The sequence below is a fragment of the Mus caroli genome, chromosome 5 (genome assembly GCF_900094665.2).
Source record: "Mus caroli chromosome 5, CAROLI_EIJ_v1.1, whole genome shotgun sequence".
Taxonomy (NCBI): domain Eukaryota; kingdom Metazoa; phylum Chordata; class Mammalia; order Rodentia; family Muridae; genus Mus; species Mus caroli.
In genome coordinates this window covers 131217166-131240040 of record NC_034574.1, presented here as the reverse complement: position 1 = coordinate 131240040, position 22875 = coordinate 131217166, and the positions used below count along the sequence as shown (strand labels likewise).

The 22875-nt window shown below is 35.5% G+C and overlaps 1 protein-coding gene across 1 annotated transcript; it reads right to left on the bottom strand.

Moving 5' to 3' along the window:
• Positions 1-300: 300 nt before the first annotated feature.
• LOC110294984 (vomeronasal type-2 receptor 116-like) lies at positions 301-21176 on the bottom strand. The gene is made up of 6 exons (XM_021163426.1): positions 20968-21176; positions 13882-14173; positions 12717-13523; positions 11762-11989; positions 10557-10680; positions 301-1229 (listed from the first exon to the last, which is right to left on the bottom strand). The coding sequence occupies exons 1-6, from the start codon at positions 21174-21176 to the stop codon at positions 301-303; spliced, it is 2589 nt and encodes an 862-aa protein (XP_021019085.1).
• Positions 21177-22875: the final 1699 nt, after the last annotated feature.

Below are 22875 nucleotides of genomic sequence, written 5' to 3'. Positions count from 1 at the left end.
GACAATGGATACATGTTGAGAAGTTTGTTGAGAAGGGATAACTGATGAAATGTTGAAGTGGTAAAGAATGATACAAAACTCACTCATTTTCTCTTGACTAATAATAGAGAAAATGAGTTTTATGGAAGTCAACTTTATAATTTATAGTAACATGTAAATGGTATTAGAAGATGAGCTAATAAAACTAGATTCTGGGAAAACATGAACCAAATAATCATAAAATCCTATGAGCAACATAATGTCTGACTGTTGGGATGGTGCTAACATGGCTTAAATACTTCTCTGAAATCTGAAAACAGACTAATCTGAATGATGACCTTTCCCTCTAGAATATGCATTTTGTCTGATGCAATGAAGTGAGTTTCTCTCTGGTCTTAGCAAAATAATGTAGCATTTGGGGACAAAAATGCAGCCTAGGAGAGCTGCACTGGAAACAAATACAGAGAAAGCCTCCATAGCCACCATGACCTTCCCATTAGTGCTATGGTAGACAGGGAGGAATGTGACCCACACAGTGAAGAACATCAGCATGCTAAATGTCAAAAACTTGGCTTCATTAAATGTGTCAGGCAGTTTCATGGAGTGGTAGGCCAAACCGTAGCTCCCGAGTGCCAAGCAGCAGAGGTATCCCAGGACACAGTGGAAGGCAACATCTGAGCCCTTGTTGCACAAAATGATAATGTGTCCATGTTCAGAGTGAGCATCTGAGTCTATGAAGGGAGGAGAGGTGCTAAGCCAAATTCCAGTGAGCACAAGTTGGATGAATGTGCAGATGGGGATAATGAAGTTCGGGGCTTTTGATATCATTAACCACCTAACCATTCTCCTTGGAACAGTGACCTTGAAAGCCAGAACCACAGTCATTGTTTTTGCCAAGACTGTGGAGAGAGCCACTGTGAACAGAAGTGCAAATGTGCTCTGTTGTAGGATACAGGTGGCTGTGTTGGGATATCCAATGAAGAGCAGGGGACAGAGAAAGCAGAAGGCCAGAGAGATGAGCAAGATATAAGTGAGAGCTTGATTATTGGCCTTAACAATAGGAGTGTGATGATACTTTGCAAAGACACCAAGGACACCAGCTGTGAGTACAAAGAAACCCAGGGCCATGAAAGTGAGAGCTATCCCCAAAGGGTCTTTATAGGCCAAGAAAGTCACGGATTTCTGTAGGCAATAATTCCTCTGTGTGTTTGCATAGTGACTTTCTGGACATTCCACACAACTCTCAGCATCTGGTTAGGAATGAAAGTTATTATGGTTATAGACTCAGGATCTTCTTTTATCCAAAGATATTTCCCAGCATCTGATCTCTGACATGATATCAAGATCTTTTTTTTTGTTGTTGTTTCAGACTCAAGTAAAAAAACCAAACCCATTGTGATCCTTAATATCAAATGATACTGATCATTATTTTTATTCAGACCTGAATTAAGTACTCCTATTCCTTTTATGTTCATAATTAAATAGTTGCATTTATGTGACAATTTTCACCTATTTCTATAATCAGAAATTATTGAATTGCATTGCATTAACTAACTTGGTCATGGGACTCTGTTCTTGTGAATAACCAAAAGTGTGAATTGGTCATGAGAATCCAGTACAAGAGAGAGAATTTACCTTCAAATTGTTGTAAGAGCCGGGCGGTGGTGGCACAAGCCTTTAATCCCATCACTTGGGTGGCAGAAGCAGGCAGATTTCTGAGTTCAAGGCCAGTCTGGTGTACAAAGTGAGTTCCAGGACAGTCAGAGCTACACAGAGAAACCATGTCTCAAAAATAAAAACAAAACAAACAAACAAACAACAACAACCACAACAAAACCCCCAATTTGTTGTTAGTAATTGGCCCATTCTAATGGCATTTCGTGTATTCTCCATTTTTATTTTGTTCTCTGAAGGTACATGTAAAATGAGAATTATAAGACTCTCTAAAGCTTGCATAAGTTCCCAAGGGGTACTGTTTAGTAATTTGTGTAGAAAAGATTTATTTAAGATATAAAAAGGTAATAGGTGCTATAGAGTAATTTTTAGTATGTCCCTTCATGATACCCTCTTCCTCCCAAGACATTCTTTCCCTTCTGTTTGCCATTGATTTCCTTTCTATTGTTTTCTAACTGAGTACGAAATCATCATAACCATGACCCAATTTCTAACTTGCTAAAATGCTTCTGATATATACAATGTGTCAAATATTTTATAGAGATTTGTAATTTTAAAGGTAAATAAAGCTTATTCTTCAAGTTTTGAATGTAATAATCTCTGCTTTGAACCATTCAGCATTTATAGTTTAGTTTTGTGTTTCTGGAACTGCTTTGAATTGTAACCATGGAGGATTAAAGATTGACATTTCAGGTTTCCTCAGTGTATACACTTAATGTGTACATGTACTTATATCACCAAAGTACAAAAGCATCTATATGTACAGTATTTCTTTTGTTGTCTCTTTGTTCCTAATCTGCACATTTTAAAATTAGGCAAATTAAAAGACCCAAACGTTTAGAAAATTTCTTGTTTTATGAAGTAATTTCATAACATGTGAGTATTAGGGCAAGCAATTATTTCCTCTAAAATATACAAATTAATAAATGAAGATTCTCACTAAATAAACAAACAAAAATAATGAAGGGGAACACTCTTTGGTTTTTCTCTCCATAGTAAACATTGTGTGTGCAGATGCTCTTAACATTCACTCTTTTCAGTTAGCTCATGCACCTATATTGTTCCTTGGATGTATTTTGACATACAGTCCCTCTGTTGTAACCAATTTTGCCTTGCAAGACTGATTATTCAATTTCAATTTGCTCAGTCACTCTGAGGAGTGTGCATGTATTCTTGGCTTAATATCAACACTATGTTTAATATAAATGACTATGTGCCCTTGTACCTAGCTGTCAGAAGACACTATTCTATATCTTATATATTCTTTGTAAAATAATACTTCTACTATACAAAACGCATTATACAAAATACTTTCATTTGTATATTGCGAGATAAGGAGTACTTAAAAATTCTTTAAGCATATGTTAATCAAATGAACTGAGAAGTGGTTCAACTATTGATTCAATTTCATAATACGTAAGTGACTATTGTTTTAAAATTTTTTTGTGCTCAGTGGAATATTCTCATAATAGTTTTATTTACTTTCCTCCCTAATGTGCATTTTGTAATCCAGAAGATATTTTAGGACTTTATGATCTATTTTGAAGGCTCATCTAAGTATTTTGGCATGCTATGTAGCCTGATGGGTCCTGTGTGAATTTGGAGATAGAGAAAATGTAAGGAGCCGTCCTCACATTCGCCATTATAAGATGGCACTGACACCTGTGTTCTAAGTAATAAACAAACCATCTGCACATGCGCTGGGGTAGTTTCCCACCCCATGTGCTCTGCCTTTCCCGTGACAACAACTCTGGCTGATGGGCTGCAGCCAATCAGGGAGTGACATGTCCGAGGCGGAGGACAGTCCTCCATAAAAGGGAGGGGGCTCCGCCATCTCTCTCTCTCTCTCTGGCTCTCTCTCTGGCTCTCTTCTCCACTGGCTCCTGATGGGGTAAGCAATAAAGCTTGTGCCGCAGAAGATTCCGGTTGCCCTGAGTGTGTTCTTACCAGGGGAACAAAAAAGCGGCGGGCAACAAGAAAACAGGTAATAAAAAAAATTATTTAAAGAAATCTTGTACATAACTCATGCCAGATACCCAAAACATGAAAGCTGTACATATAGTTGATTGGTACAGGGCAATTTTTAAACTTAAGGCTGACTGAGATTCAGATGTTAGTACCCACATGAGTCATAGAAATCTCTAACTCCATATCCACACAATATAATGCCCTCTTCTATCTTTGTGCTACAAACAAGCCCCAGCTCCACATATATCCATGTAAGTAAAATATGTACAGAAAAAACCAAAGCGAATAAATCTTATGTAAAATATTTTATGGATATGAACTCAGCAGACAGTCCCACAGCATCCAGAGGAGGATCCACTCCCAGGCGCTCTAGCATGCCCAGGACTTAGGATGAGGGGTGAGTAGGACACAATATCTGTTCCAACACTACAGGGAGTAACTAGGACCAGCAGGATCCAGGGATGCAGGAACCCTGGTGACCAGTGGCTCAGGTTCCTTCTGATCTGCACTGGAGTTTTGTCATACCAGGTTCTCAGGGTCCCAGAGGGTCCCAGAGGCAGCTTGACTCCCAGGAACTCTGACACACACAGGATCCTGGAATCACAGGATCACAGATTCAGCTGAATTCTGGGGATTTCTGACACTACCAGGATTATAGGAAGAACAGACTCTATTTAGATATAGGGAGGGCAGGTAGCACTAGAGAGAATCAAATGGCATGAGGCAAGAATAAGGGCATAAGCAACAGAAACCAATGTTACTTGGCATCATCAGAACCCAATTCTTCCACAATAGCAAGTGCTGGATACACCATCACACCAGAAAAACAAGATTCAGATCTCAAATCACTTCTCATGATGATGATAGAGGACTTCAAAAAGGACGTAAATAGATCCTTTAAAGAAATACAGAAGAACACAGGTAAACATGTAGAAGTCCTTAAAGAGGAAACATAAAAATCCCTTAAAGAATTACAGGAAAACACAATCAAACAGGCAAAGGAAATGAACAAAATGATCTAAGATCTTAAAATGGAAATAGAAACAGTAAAGAAATCACAAAGGGAGACAACCCTGGAGTTAAAAAACCTAGGAAAGAAACCAGGAGTCATTGATGCAAGCATCACCAAGAGAATACAAGAGGTAGAAGAGAGAAGCTCAGGTGCAGAAGAAACCATAGAAAACATTGACACTACAGTCAAAGAAAATGCAAAATGCAAAAAAGCTCCTAACCCAAAACATCCAGGAAATCCAGGGCACAATGAGAAGACCAACCCCAAGGATAATAGGAATAGAAGAGAGTGAAGGCTTCCAACTTAAAGGGCCAATAAACAACTCCAACAAAACTATAGAAAAAAACTTCCCTAACCTAAAGAAAGAGATGCCCATGAACATACAATAAGCCTACAGAACTCAAAATAGACTCAACCAGAAAATAAGTTTCTCCTGTCACATAATAATCAAAACACCAAATGCATCAAACAAAGATTATTAAAATTAAAAGGAATATTAATAAAATATAATAAAATAAAAAATAAAAAATATTAAAAAGAATATTAAAAGCAGTAGGAAAAAAGGTCAAGTAACATATAAAGGCAGGCCTCTAAGTATTATACCATACTTCTCAACATAGAAACCAGAAAAACTTGGGCAGATATTATATAGGCCCTAAGAGAACATAAATGCCAGCTTAGGCTGCAATATCCTGAAAAACTCCCAATTAGTATAGATAGAGAAAACAAGATATTCCATGACAAAACCAAATTTGCACAATATCATTCTACAAATCTAGCCTTACAAAAGATAATGTAAAACACCAACACAAGGAGGGAAACTACACCCTAGAAAAAGCAAGAAACTAATTTTTCAACAAATCTAAAAAGATAGCCACACAAACATAATTCTACCTCTAACAAAAAAAAATAATAGGAAGTAGCAATCACTTTTCCTTAGTATCTCTTAACATCAATGGACTCAATATCCCAATAAAAAGATATAGACCAACAGACTGGATACATAAATAGGATCCAGCATTTTGCTGCATACAGGAAACACACCTCAGTAACAATGACAGGCACTATCTCAGAGTAAAAGGTTGGAAAACAATTTTCCAAGCAAATGGTCCCAAGAAACAAGCTGGAGTAGCCATTCTAATATTGAATAAAATCGACTTTCAACCAAAAGTTATCAAAAAAGGATAAGGAAGGACACTTCACATTAGTCAAAGAAAAAATCTGCCAAAATGAACTCTCAATTTTCTCAATTCTGAACATTTACTTGCCCAATGCAAGGGTTCCCATATTCATAAAAAGGAAACTTTACTAAAGCTCAAATCGCACAATAAACCTCACACAATAATAGTGGGAGACTTCAGCACCCCACTCTCAGCATTGGAGAGATCATGGAAACAGAAACTAAACAAAAACACATTGAAACTAACAGAAGTTATGAACCAAATTGATCTAACAGATATTTATAGAACATTTCATCCTAAAGCAAAAGAATATACCTTCTTCTCATCACCTCATGGTACCTTTTCCAAAACTGACCATATAATTAGTAACAAAACGGGTCTCAACAGATACAAGATGATTGAAATAATCTCATGCACCCTATCAGATCACCATGGAGTAAGGACTAAGGCTAGCCTTAAATTCCAACAAAAACAATGGAAACACACATACATATGGAAGCTGAACAAAGCTCTACTCAATGATAACTTGGTCAAAGAAGAAATAAAGAATTAAAGACTTTTTCGTATTTAATGAAAATGAAGACACATCATATCAAAAGTTATGTTACACAATGAAAGCAATGATAAGAGGAAAACTCATAGCTCAAAGTGCCTCTAAAAACAAACTGCAGAGAGCTTACAATAGCAGTTTGGCAGCATATCTGAAAGTTCTAGAACAAAATGAAGCAAACATACCCAAGAGGAATAGACAACATGAAAGAATCAAATTCAGGGCTGAAATCAACCAAATAGAAACAAAAGTAACTATACAAAGAATCAACCAAGCCAGGACCTGGTTCTTTGAGATAATCAACAAGATAGGTAAACCCTTAGCCAGTCTAACCGAGGGCACAGAGATAGTATCCAAATTAATAAAATCAGAAATGAAAACGGAGACATAACAATGGAAACTGTGGAAATCCAAAAAATCATCAGATCCTACTCCAAAAGTTTATAGTCAACTAAATTGGAAAATCTCAATGAAATGGACAATTTTTTAGACACATACCAGGTGCCAAAGTTAAAACAGGAACAGATAAATCATCTAAACAGTCCCATAACTCCTAAATAGAAGCAGCCATTAATAGTCTCCCAACAACAACAACAACAACAAAAAAGCCCAGGACCAAATGTGTTTAATGGAGCATTCTATCAGACTTTCAAAGAAGACCTAATACCAAGACTCTTCAAACTACTCCATAAAATTGAAACAGAAGGACCATTATCCAATTTGTTCTACAAAGCCGTAATTATGCTTATAAAGAGAACTTCAGACCAATTTCCCTCATGAACATTGATGAAAAAATACTCAATAAAATTCTTGCCATAGAATCCAAGAGCACACTAAAACTATCATTCAACATGATCAAATATGCTTCATCCCAGAGATGCAGTGATGGTTCAATATATGGTGATCCATCAATGTAATCCACTAAATAAGCAAACTTAAAGAGAAATACCACATGATCATTTCATTAGATGCTGCAAAAGCATTTGACACAATTTAGTATTCCTTCATGTTAAAAGTCTTGGAAAGATCAGGAATTCAAGGCCCATACATAACATAAACATAGTAAAAGGAATATACAACAAACCAGTAGCCAACATCAAACTAAATGGAAAGAAACTTGAAGCAATCCCACTTACTTCAGGGACTAGACAAGGCTGCCCACTCTCTCCCTACCTATTCCATATAGTACTTGAAATTCTAGCTAGAGCAATTGGACAACAAAAGGAGGTCAGAGGAATATAAATTGGAAAGGAAGAAGTCAAAATATCATGATTTGCAGATGATATGATAGTATATTTAAGTGACTCCTAAAATTCCACCAGATAACTCCTAAAACTGATAAACAACTTTAGCAAAATGGCTGGATATAAAATTAACTCACACAAATCAGTACCCTTCTTCTACGCAAAGGATAAACAGACCAAGCAAGAAATCAGGGAAAAGACACCCTTCACAATTGTCACAAATAATATTCCATACCTTGGTGTGACTCTAACTAAGCAAGTGAAAGATCTGTATGACAAGAACTTCAAGTCACTGAAGAAAGAAATTGAAGAAAATCTCAGAAGATGGGAAGATTTCCATGCTCATGGATTGGCAGGATTAATATAGTAAAAATGGCCATCCTGCTAAAAGCAACCTACAGATTCAATGGAGTCCCCACCAAAATTCCAAATAAATTCTTTATAGAGTTAGAAAGAGCAATTCTCAAATTCATTTGAAATAACAAAAAACCCAGGTCAGTGAAAACTTTTCTCAACAGAACCCAGTGGAATCACCATCCATGACCTCAAGCTGTGGTACAGAGCAATAGTGATAACAAACAAACAAACTTCATGGTTTTGGTACAGTGACAGGCAGGTAGATCAATGGAATAGAATTGAAGACCCAGAAATGAACCCACACACACATGGTCACTTGACCTTTGACAAAGGAGCTAAAACCATCCAGTGGAAAAAAGACAGCATTTTTAAGAAATGGTGCTGGTTCAACTGGAGGTCAGCATGTAGAAAATGCAAATCAACCCATTCTTATTTCCTTCTAAAGTCCAAGTGGACCTCCACATAAAACCAGATACACTGAAACTTATAGAGNAGAAAGTGGGGGAGAGACTTGAACATATGGGCATAGGGGGAAAAAATTCCTGAACAGAACACAAGTGTCTTATGATCTAAGATCAAGAATCAATAAATGGGATATCATAAAATTTCAAAACTTTTATAAGGCAAAGGACACTCTCAATAGGACAAAAAGCCAACCAACAGATTGGGAAAAGATCTTTAACATCCCTACATCCGACAGAGAGCTAATATCCAATATATACAAAGAACTCAAGAAGTTAGACTCCAGAGTACTAATAACCCTATTAATATGGAGTATAGAACTAAACAAAGAATTTTCAACTGAGGAATATCAAATGGCCGAGAAGCACTTAAAGAAATGTCGAACATCCTTAGTCATCAGGGAAATGTAAATCAAAACAACCCTGAGATTCCACCTCACACCAGTCAGAATGACTAATATAAAAAACTCTGGTGACAGCAGATGCTGGTGAGGATGTGGAGAGAGAGGAACACTCCTCCATTGCTGGTTGGATTGCAAGCTGGTACAACCACTCTGGAAATCAGGCAGTTCCTCAGAAAATTGGACGTAGTATTACCTGAGGTTCCAGCTATACCACTCCTCACATATACCCAGAAAATTATCCAACATGTAATAAGGACATGTGCTCCAATATGTTTATAGCAGCCTTATTTATAATAGCTAGGAGTTGGGAAGAACCCAGATGTCCTTCAACAGAGGAATGGATAAAAAAAATGTGGTTCATTTATACAATGGAGTATTACTCAGCTATTAAAGACAATGAATTCATGACATTCTTAGGCAAATGGATAGAACTAGAAAATATCATCTTGAGTGAGGTAACCCAATGGAAAAAGAACACACATGGTATGCACTCACTAAGTGAATATTAGCCCCAAAGCTCCTAATACCCAAGATACAATTCATAAACCACATGAAGCTCTAGAAGAAGGAAGACCAAAGTGTGTGTCTCACGCCTTCTTAGAAGGAGAACAAAATACTCACAGGAGCAAATATGTAGATAAAGTGTAGAACAGAAACTGAAGGAAAGACCATGCAGAGACTGTCCTACTTGTGGATTCATTCCATGTACAGTTACCAAAACCCAGACACTATTGTGGATGCCAAGCAGTGGATGTTGTAAGGAACCTGATATGGCTGTCTCTTGAGAGGCCCTGCCAGAACCTTACAAATACAGAGGCGGATGCTCGTAGCCAACCATTGAACTGAGTGCAGGGTCCCCAATAGAGGAGTTAGAGAAAGGACTGAAGGAGTTGAAAGGATTTGAAACCCCATAGGAAGAACAACAATATCAATCATCCAGACCCCCCCGCCCCCGCCCCACAGTTCCCAGGGACTAAGCCACCGACAAAGGAGTACACATGGCTCCAGCTATGTATGTAGCAGAGGATGGTCATGCCATGCATCAATGGGAGGAGAGGTCCTTGGTCCTATGAAGGCTTGATAGATGCCCCAGTATAGGGGAATCGAGTGCAGGGAGGTGGGAGTGGGTGGGTGGGTGGAGGAACTCCCTCTTAGAAGTAGGGGGAGGGAGGATGGGATAGGGTTTTCTGGGAGGGGGTGAAACTAGGAAAGGGATAACATTTGAAATTTAACTAAAGAAAACATCCAATAAAAAAGAAAAAATATCTTAAAACATAACCAAGGATAAATCAAAGAAATTTCTGATCACCTTTGATGAATCTAGATTCATAGATGAAGTTGTACAAGAAAGAATGATAAAGATCCCATAATTAATTAGTGCTAGCTATGAACTAAATATTTTTTTCAAAATTATGGAAAGTTGATATTTTTTTTCTCTCTGTGTTAAATGCCATGGTAAAATAAAGTATATTATTCTAGGATGTACAAAGAGATTCCCCGAAGGCAACAATACCTTGCAAGAACAAAAACAATGATTAAGTATACATTTTAATGACCAGAGTGCTATTTAAAGTCATGCTGCAGTGAGCTAAATATTTTTTTTTTTAACTTTTAAATGAAAGTTGAATAGGACTTATCTGTGTGCTGTCCCTTCTCAGAATCTTTCCATGTGCTTAGACATTACAGACCACTTGGGATAGGTGGTATCTTACCCAGTGACATTTACCTGTTTCATTGGAAATCTCATTGCTTGCACAAGGAGTGCAATCATAGCAACAGTTAGCCTTTCCCTCCTGGGGGGATTTTCTGAACCCAGGAACACAGCTCTCACTGCACACCGAGCGAGGAAGCTAAGAATGAAGTACACAAGAGAAAATACTCAGGAGTGTATAGGTTAAAACAACTAAAAACATAATTCAATATTGCACAATGAGACAACAAATGTTTATATTTATAACTACAAAACATTATTATCCTATTTCTATTCTGACTTGATAGTGTCCAACAAAGTTCAACTTGTTAATACTATTATCCAAATGCAACAAATCACTGAGGAATTGTGGGAGTGTAAGAGGTAGGGCAAAATAAACAGCCATTAGGTTACTGAGTACCTGTCTAGAATGCCATCCTGATCCTACTGTGTGCTTCCTAATCACTGGAGAGAGCAGACTGTCCAAAATATTAACAGTTAATATCTATTGGAATACAAATTTGAAAGCATTCATAATTACAACAAAAACAAGTTTTGCATCCTTGTGCAAAATAATCTACATTATGGTTTTTGATACTCTAAATTTAAATAGCATCCTTTTATTGGCCTTTGTCCAGAAAAAAATGTAAAAAAACAGAATGTCTGTTAAGAGGAGTATTAGTTTCATGGTACTTCCTGACATAAAAAGAATCGTAAATCTCTTTTTTTTTCTTTAGGCTCCTGACGCCATGACTGGCTGAATCTTGATGGGCTGCTATTGTCACATGAAACCAAATAAAGTCTATGCTCTTAAGTTGCTCCTCTCTACTGTTTTTTTATTGGTTCAACAATTGCTTCCTATTTCAACAGGAGGCTGTGTAGTTAACCCACACACATGTGCTTTTTATGCCACTGTACAATTTCAGAAGCATAAACACAAAAGCTCAAATGACCTTGCAGTTATATTTTTAAATTTGGATTCAAAAGAAATGATCTTGCTAGCATGCTGTCAGCACAAAGGCTAGAAACACTAAACAGATACTATATCTATGACTTGAAATAATTGCTCACGGAGAAATCCACAAAAAATTGCTTCTTCAGAATAAGGCAACACAAACTTCTTTATACTGATCAATTTTGTTTTTACAGATTGGTCCTGAGAATGAACCAAAAATCATTACACCCACAAACAAATATTTTTTTATGCAAAAAACACTGCAATGAGTTATGGTCCAACACACCTCCATAAATCCTATACCCCACTGTATCATATAGTCAGACAGACACAGTTGTTGCCCCTGTGGAGCTTTTGGGGAAAACGATCCAACCTTCATGTCTTGTCTGAGACCTTTGGGAAAATTCCAAAAATTGAGGATGTCATAGTCTCCATCCAATTTTCTTTGCGGATCCAAATCTATTTGGTCCCCAGCATTATTTTTAAAATGGACGTTTTTGAGAAAAATGTTGAGCTAAAAGAGATGCAGAAGCTTATGTTAGATTTATTCCTAGAAGTGTTCAAGAGATTGAGCAAATTGAAGAAATTTCTCTTACTGATATTTATTGCTGATAAGAAATGTGAGCTACAACAATAAATTACTGATTATTATGATGAAAGCTCAAAGAATAACATTATAATGTTTCTAGACTGGAAGTTACTATCAAAACAATGTATTGATTCACACACAGAAATAAATAAGAAACATATTAAACAAGGAATATGGATTGAAGCAAGTTTGCACACTCTTCAGATGCTAGCCATCTCTAATTATTTAAGGAAAATAATTAATTGTAAATTTTAGTGTTGATTTTCCAAATGTATGAAAATATTTCCTTAGCTAACATAGCCATTACTTCAGTATTTGAACTTTAAGGGTCTAGTAGCCTGTGACAATTTAGGATCTAGTTTTTGTATCTGGTTGGAAATGTACTTAGAGATAAATGGTTTCAAATTGAGTATGTAAGTATAATACAATTCTGTAGTTATTTGTAACATCAAAGAGATATTGACATATACGTTTAATCCCATATACGTTTTGAGTCTGCTCAGCATGGAAAATGACACATTTGTCAGCAATCACTTTAGAGAAGACATGACATACAGTCTGTCATATCCTTTTTGGCAAAAATACATTTAGTGAGTTTAATGTTTGCAAACAGAACAGTGGTATAAATAAAATGCACAGCAAGAAAAATTACCTCCCATGGGTTCACATTCTCCCAATTTTGATGAGATTGAAATTGTATTTGTTTGACAGTCATGTCGTGGAGACCGTGAGCCACAGCATACACAGAATTATATATATTGTAACCCTCCTCAGGCATTTTCTTAATCCATGTATTTGCAGGCAATAATTGCAAGGAAACGTTGGGTAGACAGTTACCCAATATTATACAATCAAATTTAGAAAAGGAGCAATTGAAATGTTTATTCCATAAAAAAGCAAGAATATGGTCATCTGGGTATTTTGAAGGATTATATGTCTCAATATACTTTCTAAAACTAGGCATCTCATTATGGTGGTGTGCAAAATAGAGACTCCCATGCAAAGAATCAATCAGAAAATTATTTACTCCACTGCCTGTGTCCCATTGTGAATTCATGATCCATACTTTCCATGTTATTATCAATTGCATGAAATTCAGCATTAAAACATGTAAAGATTGTGTGTCATCATAAACAACAACAACGTTTGCAGATGATGATATGATTAGTTTGAGAGTTTCTGTGGATCCATAGTCATAGTTCTCATAACTAAAACTTTCTGGCATTATCTTTACAAAAGCTACACACAATTTATTCCTGTGCATCTCTCCTCTGAGGTCTGAGAGAATCTGTATTCCTTTATCATTATCTAGAAGGATCAGTCCAACCCAGTTCCACCTAAAATGAAGCATCAAAGAGACAATGCCAAGTGACAATGATGTGTCCTTTGCAGCTATCTGGTAAAGAGAAGAGAACTGGCTTCGGTCACTCAGAATAGGGTCAAACAGTCCAAAAAATACCTGAGGAAAATTTCAAAGCAGAAAAAAGAATAAAAGCATTGATATAGATTAAATTGTAGATTTAAGACAATACTAGAGATTAATAGGGACTAAATTTTGTTCTTGATGTTTAAATACCTATGTCATTTCTGAACAAATATATTGAGACTCCTTGACAAGACACAGTTGTCTAGATACGCACTGTATGTGCCAACTTTTCCTCTTCTTTATCTCAAAGTATCTGAGGCAACATAAGCAAATGCCTGGCACCTCTCATTTGATAGATGGCAGTTGTGTTTCTTTTCTTTACACGTAGAAACACCCAGTATGCTAGCAGTTTAATAGTGGTTTCTAGGTTTCTTGAGGGCATGTTCCTCACCTGTGGATATTTGTAGAGATGGAGCAGAGTCCCAATACCTGCAGATGTTCTCCAGTATGATCCTGTAATTAGAGCAACATCCTTGTTCTTACGTTTACAAGTGTAATTGGGAATTGGTGTAAGCCTTCCTGTGAGCCAAACAGACACTTCATCCAGAATATTGTTTTCACCCTTTTTAATATTCATAATATTAAATCCTAGAGATGTGTTGGGTAAAAGATGAGGGTCCCTGTTGATCTCCTCAATGGCAAATTTGAAGGCCAAAATGAGCTGATAGCTCCTCAAATTTAACCTACAAAAACGTTAATATCAAGATTAGTGCAGAAGATTCATAGTATCCTTCCTCCCAGTTAATTGCAGTGGATTTTATAGCTTCAATGTAATATTTATAAAAACAAATAATTTTATATCATCCTGAAATGGGTATAATTAAAATAGCCGGCACATTTAGGAAGCGATTGTTTAAATATCTAATGCTTTGGTTAAATCTGTATTTCTGGACACAAATGTTGTATTCAATCAAAAACACAAACTGTGGACTCTTCACAAACTATATCCACACTCCAGACCCATTATTATTTTGCAGTTGTAAAGATATAATCAGCAAATGAAATATTCCATCCCCCAATACTACATGCTTTGTACGATAAAACGGGAATGACCTCACACCATGTTCCCATCATAAACACTTCTATGGAGAAACAGCCTTTCTTCAGGTTTTCTAATTAAGAAAAGATGCAGTCTCTGAAGATGTCTGCCTCTGTCTTTTGTTTCCAGCACACATCCACCAATCCAATGTCAACATTTAGATTGAAAACTGGGAGTGGTTTTGAGGTACCAAGTGAAAGCAAACTACCTTGAATGGCCATTCCTCCCTCCCATTGCCATATTTATCTCCTTCTGTAGAACCATATTATCAAGAGCTCTGTGAGATTATATATCTGTACGTCCTATAGTCACAAAATATTGGATTATTAATATTTGCTTTTTGTTTTATTTATATAAAAACAGTCTTTATAAGATTATTGTTAGTTTTTCACTTCAAGTGCTACTATAAAATTGTTTATAAGTTTTATGTAAATTAAAATTATTAACATGACCCCTAGTTTATTTTATTTACAGTACAACTAAATGTTAAAAGTAATGTGATAAAGGAAATAGACACTGAATCAATATGACCAAAGCAGTCATATCTTTATATCTTCAACTCTGGTGGACTAAAATAATCAACACAACACTTCTTAGATATTACTAAACCTTCATGAAAAGAGATTAACAACTAGATTTTTTTAAATGTGAGAGCAGATATTCTCCTATCCATGTAAGACAAATTTTGTTCAATGAATACTGTGTTACTAACTTTCTTTTTCTTAGTTTTTTTTTATTGTTATTTTGTTATTTACATTCCCAATGTTATCCCCATTCCCAGTGTAGCAATTACTAATTTTTAATGTGACTTTTTTTGTCAAACACACTATTATCAGAAGTATCTTACAATTTATGAAGGTACAAGTGAGTTTATTAAGGTACATAGAGTATGAGGGTTAAAAATAATTAATATTGAATTATAGTTTATATGGCCTAAGTTCAACAATCATAACAATCTGCCTCTAATACAAGTTAAATTTTACCCTATCCAAACTACAGTGAGAATAAAAACACAGCGAAAGACTATTCAATGCTTCCAAGGGAAGATAAAGTCAGGGCAAGCAGAGCTATTGAGGTAAGCTCATGAAGATGGATACTAATACAAGGAAAGGCTTGAAGAATCAGAGATTCTTCAGAAGCAAGGGTGACACTTATACCTAAATTTTCAATAGGAAGAAAGAACAAAACTAGAAGTTAATTTTCACTAAATACATAATATCAAGCATGCACCAGGAAAGCATGATCACCTTTAAAATGCTCAAATTGTTTCGCAACTGAAGGGAATGCAGTCATAAAAATAAGTATAATTATATAAAATATATTTAGACAAGAACTTCTCACTACAGATTCGCTTTGTGATATATGGATATAGCACAATATCCAAGATAGGAAACAAGACCCAGCTTAAATCAGCAGCTGAGGCAAAGAGCTATCTTCTTAAACCCTCATGTCAAAATGAAAGTTGTATTTAACAACCAGAAAGCAGAAGTCTAACATGAAGAATATTTACAAATATTGAATGCATCATTTGTTATTCTAAATGCTTGCTAACATATATCCTCTTTGCATTGAAGGGTTGCAGGATTTCTTGTCATCAAAGTAACAGATTTGTAACAGAATCCTTCATAATACCCTAGGGACTCAACTAACTTCTCTCACAAATTCCTGGTATATATATATATATTTTAAATGCAAGTCAAAGACTACACAAGAAGACCTACAGTGTAAACTAACCTGGGCCCAAGGGGACTCATAGAGGTTGAAACAAAAAACCAAAAAGCACACATGGGTTGGACTTAGACACATATAGAGCAGATACCTAGGTTTGTCATGTGGGTCCCTCAACATCTGGGGATATGGAACTCTCTGTCTCATACGCCAACCTTTGGATTCTGTTCCCCAAATTGGGCTGCCTTGTCTGGCATCTGTGGAAGAGAATGCATCTAGTCCTGAGTGACTTAATGTGCCAGGGTTGTTTGGTGCCTCCCCATTCTCTTTGGAGAAGAGGGTAGAAGAATGAGGGAAGGAAGTGTGAGAGGACTGAAAGTAGAGAATGGAGGAGTGCTAGGGTCAGGATATAAAGATATTTAATTAATCAATGGAAGAAAAATGCTCAATATGCCTCTTTAGCACTTGAAAGCACAGCAGTCAAAACAATGTTGCATCTTATAAAATGTTACTCAGACAACAGTTTCTAACTACTGATACTCTTGGTGATAGTAAAGCTCAATAGCACAGATAGAATGCAAGAGCTTGACTTCTTCAGAAATGCTGAGGAAAACAGAGTACCTTCTGAAATACTCAGGCCAAATATGAAATTAGTATGAAAGTGTCTGTCTTGAAGAGTATTTTCAAAGATAAAAAGTGTCCTTCCATGCATGAAACATACAGACTCCTTAAAATAAACAGCCTGCATTATCTGTCCAAATTCACAGATGTGGGCAAATATTCGGTATTCCCAACTAGCATTGTTAGCCTTCAATTGGCTTCTGGTACAATGTTCCAGTCCTAGTTCTTTATGGAGTAGTCTGATATAAGAAAAAGATAATTTAAGTTACCTTTTTTTTTTTGATAGGCTCTGGAACATAGTCTACTGAAGATACAGTTATATTTTATTTCCTATGACTTTACCTCTTAAAATTTCTCACAAGTTGTAAGAGATGAGAGAGAATGATGAAAGAATCTGACATTATGGTGATTGGTTTAAATTATCTCAAGAGTATCCCACAAACTACTGGCATCATAACAGTGACAAAAATCATCAGTCTTATAACACCCATGACAAAATCCTTCCATGACATTTCAGATGGTATTCTTGCCTATTCTCTTTGTATAAAAGAGAAGAAATAATCTCAATCATATTCTTCACTACACTTCTCTATAACAATGATAGAAGTGCTAGGAATCTGACTATATATGTTACCCCAGTCACATATCACACTACTACCATGAGTGTTGCCATCAAATGGCTATGTATTTTCAGAAGTTTGTTATCTGTTTAGTTTTAGTTTGTTTCCTTAAAAGGACTTTTCTTTGAGATACCCCAGCTGCTGTCATTGCTATGTCACCCCTCTCATCATCTCAAAATGTTAAAAGATCAATTGTTTAACCCCTTAAAAGTTTTTCCAGTGATCTCTCAAAGGAGGATTAATGGTCCAGCTCCCTTACCATTCCTATTGCCATATTCATACCAAAACTAGACCAAGGAAAGACAAGTACAGTTCTGAGTACCATGGAAAAAAGTAACGTAAAAAAACAAGTGTAATAAAATCACCCCACAGAGATTTCTTAAAATTTATTATCTCATGTGGAAAAATTGTGTTAAGAAATTCACTCAAGGTATTTTTGGTATTTTTGGTGCCCGAACTCCATATAAAGGCCCTTGGAAAAATGATAGGAAGGAATTTATGTTGTTTGTGAGGTGACATATTATTTGTAGATCAATTGAACATGTTGTTTAATGCTAGAGTCTGTGTCTCCATATCAATACCGGTGCCTTAGATATGTGATATGTGTATCCTCAGATTTAGCTTTCTGCTACTTTCAGGAAACAAAGCAGTAAATGAATACTCCCAATCACATGCATACACCAACACACACATAAAAGTTCTTGTCCCCTAAGGAATTTTTCTAAACAGTCTGATGGTCACAAAATTAAAACTGACATGGAATATGCTGTCAACCACAATTCTAGACAGTTGTATTCTCCTACTGCATAAGGTGAGGATTATGACAGAATTTTCAAGTTTGATCATCCTGGTTCAAATTAGAATGGATAAAAACATTTTATGTTATCATCACAATGTTTAGGATATTTGGGAAGTACTATTGTGATTATATATTCAAGAATACTTGAGATCAAAAAATGAAAATAGAAGAGCACAATTCACATTGGAGCTCTTAGACATCTGAGAAAATTCTGGAAAAAAAATCAATGAGATACAATCAGACAATTACAATGGGTGAAAGGAAGGGCACTCTATACTGTTTTCATTATCTAGGCTGATCAAAATCCCACTATTGTCAAAAGATGTTTATCTTCATCTTTCCTTTTCTTTTTTTTATCCTCCAAACTTTGAGTCATAGGGTTTATATAATCCTTTCACTAATCCTAAGTCATATGTTACTTATGATTCAGGTCAGGCTTTTTGGCACTCTATGAAAAATATACAAATTGTCACTATTGTTAATGTCTTTTTAAAGTATAAAATAAGTCAAAGTAAATGGAGATAGATCCATTGCAGAGTAATGCAACACATGAAAAGAGCTACATTTGGAAAAGTGGATAATAATAATCCCTAATACAGAGCATAATAATTGAAATGAATATATATATATATTTGTTAGAAAAATTAATAATATTAATAGGACTCACAATAGATTCAAAGAATGTAAAGTATTTATGCTAATCTATGTGATACAGAAATTCCACATGAAATGTCCAAGGCATTTGAAGAACTAGTGATGAATATATATTTTCATCACAAAGAGATGGTTAACATTTTGCATGAAATTATGTCTATTTATTTTAATATATTGTGGTAAATGTATATGTATACTCAAAATGTCTCTCAAAATTAACTTAAAACATGCTTTAAAGTCCAACAAAATAATAATGAACTTCATTCACAGCATTATAAAATATCAATGGCATGATTTGGAGTTTAATGAGGATAAAATGGAAGAATGGAATCAGATAATATTGTGTTTCTATTTTATATTCTGAGGAGCCTCTAAAATTATTTCTAGAATGTCTTTATAAATTTTTATTCCCAACACAGAAAATAAAGCCTCTTCTTTACTGGGAGAATATCTTGACTTTATTTCCTGATAAAAAACATAATCCTAAGGTCAGGTGGCATTTACACATTCTCTTAATTTGCTTTAAACAGAAAAGGTGCAGGCACATGAAGGGAGAAAGGCATGTAACTGGCAAATTCAGATGAGGGAAAACGGTTTATACAACATGTAGAGGTGGTAAGTTGGATACTAACCTACAAAAGTGTCAAAAATGATAAAAGCACTTCATATGGTACAGGAATTAATTCTATGTGATTAAAAGACCTTAACATTGACTATGGAACATGGAAAGTGCCAGAGAAACACTCAATGGGGAATTTTCAAAATATTCATATAGGCAAGACCTTTGTGGAAGGGAACAGAAGCATCTCACAAATTAGGCCAAGTATTAACAGAGGTAGTATAATAAAACAAAAGCTTTCTGCATAGCAAAGGAAACTATCATCAGAGCATCACAGAATGAGAGAAAACTATTCTAATCATCATTTAGACAGTGAACTAATGTCCAAATCTTTTAATTGACACAGGTTGTACACCACAAAAATAAAATTGCCAATCAACAAATGTGGTATTGAGAAGAACAGATTAGGTTAAAATAAGAAGCACAAACAACCAGCATGTACTTGAAAACATAAAAATTTCCACATGATTGGCTCAATGCAACACAAGTACTGTTAAGAATTGAGTATTTCCGTTTTTTTGAGCAAAGTGATATTGGTTCAAGATACTCAGATATATCATTAGGAAAAAATGAAGAGCAGAATGACCTCTGTGGCTCTCTTAGTATACTTACATCATTTCTATTGGAAATCAAAGGGCATAGAATACTTTAGCAACTTTGTTACAAATAGAAGAAGAAACAGTACATATTAAAATGTGGACAAACCATTGATACTTAAGGGAAAATCAAATTTGCTTAGTGCTTATATTATTAGTAATGGGAAAGTAGAATTGCATAGTTATTTCTGTAATGTTCATTTCAGATCTCAATAAGTGGACCAAAAATGTCTGAATGAAAGACAGTTAATCTTACTTCTTTCAAAAAGAATCCTACATTGGAATTTTTTCCAGCATAGTCCAAGTAACTCTTCCATTGTCTTCTAATTCTAAAGATATTAAACTGACAATCCTCAACGCATCAGCATCAATTTGTCTTTTTTTTTTATCTTTTCTGTACCTGTTTACAAATGCTTAGAAACAAGAAATAATGGAGTGATTTTGCAAAAAAATAACAATCTACAAATTATCTAATATAAATAATAGAAATATGTGTGAGTCATTGGAAAACATTGTAAAATGATGACTCCCAACTCCAAATTCTCACCTTCCTCCTTTTCAATCAGCATCAAGTAGATTCTGCTGTGAAATACAAGAAATATTCCACTAATAATAGCTATAGGCAAAAACAGCAAGGAAGTTTCAGAGTGTCAAAAGTGTAATGAGATAAATAAAAGTGAACTCCTCTTCTTTCCTTGAGAAAAAACATGATTATCAGGAAGAAACACTTGAAAAGGTATTATGTTTCTACAAGAGAGAAAAGCCCTTTTGGAAAATAGAAGTTACATTGATATGCATCCAAACTGACTTAAGGAAATATAAACTGAATCCTGAAAATGAATAATTTTTTAAACAACTTACTGCTTGAAATTAGAGTCATCATCATTATCATAATAAGTCATGTGACTCAAAATAGACAATCTAAAATTTGGAATAAATACGGCAATCATCACATTTCCATCACTGTTCTGATTCCTTTGTGGGACATAAAGGCACCAAGGCTCACTGAAATGGCACACAAGAAGAAGAGACTGGAGAATACTGTAGATAAAAATCCAAGAAAACATCATAAATTAGAAGTGCCCACTGCAATGTAAGCATGGAATATGTGGATATAAATGTGGCCATGAGCTACATATATAAATATAGCTAGTGTGTTTGTGAGCATAAGTATTTGTCATATTGTTGATGAGTGAGCTCATCACTCTAATCACATATATCTCTAGATGAGGCTCTTCTATTCTATGGAGAATTCTGAAAAATTGTCTTCCCTGAGACATCTGAGATCATGCATCCAAGATTAAAAACAAGCTTCAAAATATATTTGTGGATCTTCTTTAATCCCATAATCTAGGATTTTATCCAGAGAACAGTCAATAAAGCCCCAGGGAATCCTTTACTGGAGAAGGCATGCCCCAAACACAGTACCTTAATAGTTATTTGCAACAGTGACTTGTGATTGTACAAATGTCTTCAAAGAGAGGATGTCATAGAATTTGAGATGGAAATCCTGCAGAAAATATAAAAAAAAAAAAGCCAGAGATGAACCAGTATAAATCAGTAGGGTATCATATTCTCTAAAACTATTTTCTATGCCTGTGTTATTTTCCACTGGCTCAGAGGAATCTTAAAACACTTTCTTAAAGAATCAAGAAAGTCTGCAAACCAATGTTCCTACATTCCAAAACACTTCCGGACTCACATCTGGAAATATAATATACTGAATTCACGAATAACAAATCAATGATTTAATATCAATGCTTGGATTAGTTCTCCCATTTACATTCTACTCTGACCTACTGTGCTATTGTGTCTTCTTTTCAATGGTGAATCATTCATTTGTTGTAAAATCCTGATTCCTCCCTATTTCTATATAGGCCGCTTTGTCCTATATTTATGTAATTCTTGCATTGAAAACTATTAAATTAAATCCTTGCATTTTCCCAAACAACCTAAAAGCTCATATACTCCACTGATCATATGTTAGTTCAGAGTACTATAAATGTAGTTAAGCTGAAAAGGGTAAATGCCATGATTGTAAATTTAAAATCTGAAGAATTTTACATCATACATGTTTTATCTTAAGGAATGTCATCCGTGAATCAGGATTTGGGTCTGCATAAAGGGTCTAATGCACTTCTAAGGCCAGAAAACTGTTGCTCCTAAGTGAGAATGTGTTGTTAGCTGAGGTGATTAGTATGAAATAGATCAATATTATTGGACCTTGGATGGTTAGAAAGAATCTTCACCAATTGATATTCATAGCATGTGTAGGCCCAAGAAAACCTTAAGTTTCAATATCTCTTGTTCCAGATTTGGGGAAGTTTTGGGCCGTATTCAGCCAGATACTGGTTTAGAGACCTGTCTTGTTCAGTTTTGTACTGGATTGACTCAGCACGACCCGCTTAAGCCTGTCTCTGCCTAGCTATGGCTGATGTGTCAATTTCTTCTAAGCCCTGTGAGATCACCCCACACCCCTCATCATCTCACACCACCCCATACATCTTCTCACCCCATACCCTCTGACACTCTTTCCCACCCCCTACATCATCTCATCTCACCTCACCATAAATCTGGACCTCCTTCCTCAACCCTATATAAACAAAAGGCTGATACAGTAAAACAAGTTCCTGCTTTGACACTCACAATCTCCCTTCAGTCTGGAGAGACTTGGTTGAACTAGTTTCTCTCCTTTTGGCCTAGACCTGCTGGCAGAGAGCTGGCAGGGAAGAATATAGTTTTCATATTTATTTTAAAACACTCATACTT

Bases quoted from the DNA above. Each gene is read 5' to 3' on its own strand.
- LOC110294984 (XM_021163426.1), bottom strand. From the start codon at position 21,176: ATGATGTTTTCTTGGATTTTTATCTACAGTATTCTCCAGTCTCTTCTT. The intron at 14,174-20,967 runs GTAAGTTGTTTA...ACGTTTTTGTAG, and splicing joins GATGACTCTAATTTCAAGCA to GTTAAATTTGAGGAGCTATC. The intron at 10,681-11,761 runs GTGTGTTGGACC...CTTCATTCTTAG, and splicing joins GGGGTATAGGATTTATGGAG to CTTCCTCGCTCGGTGTGCAG.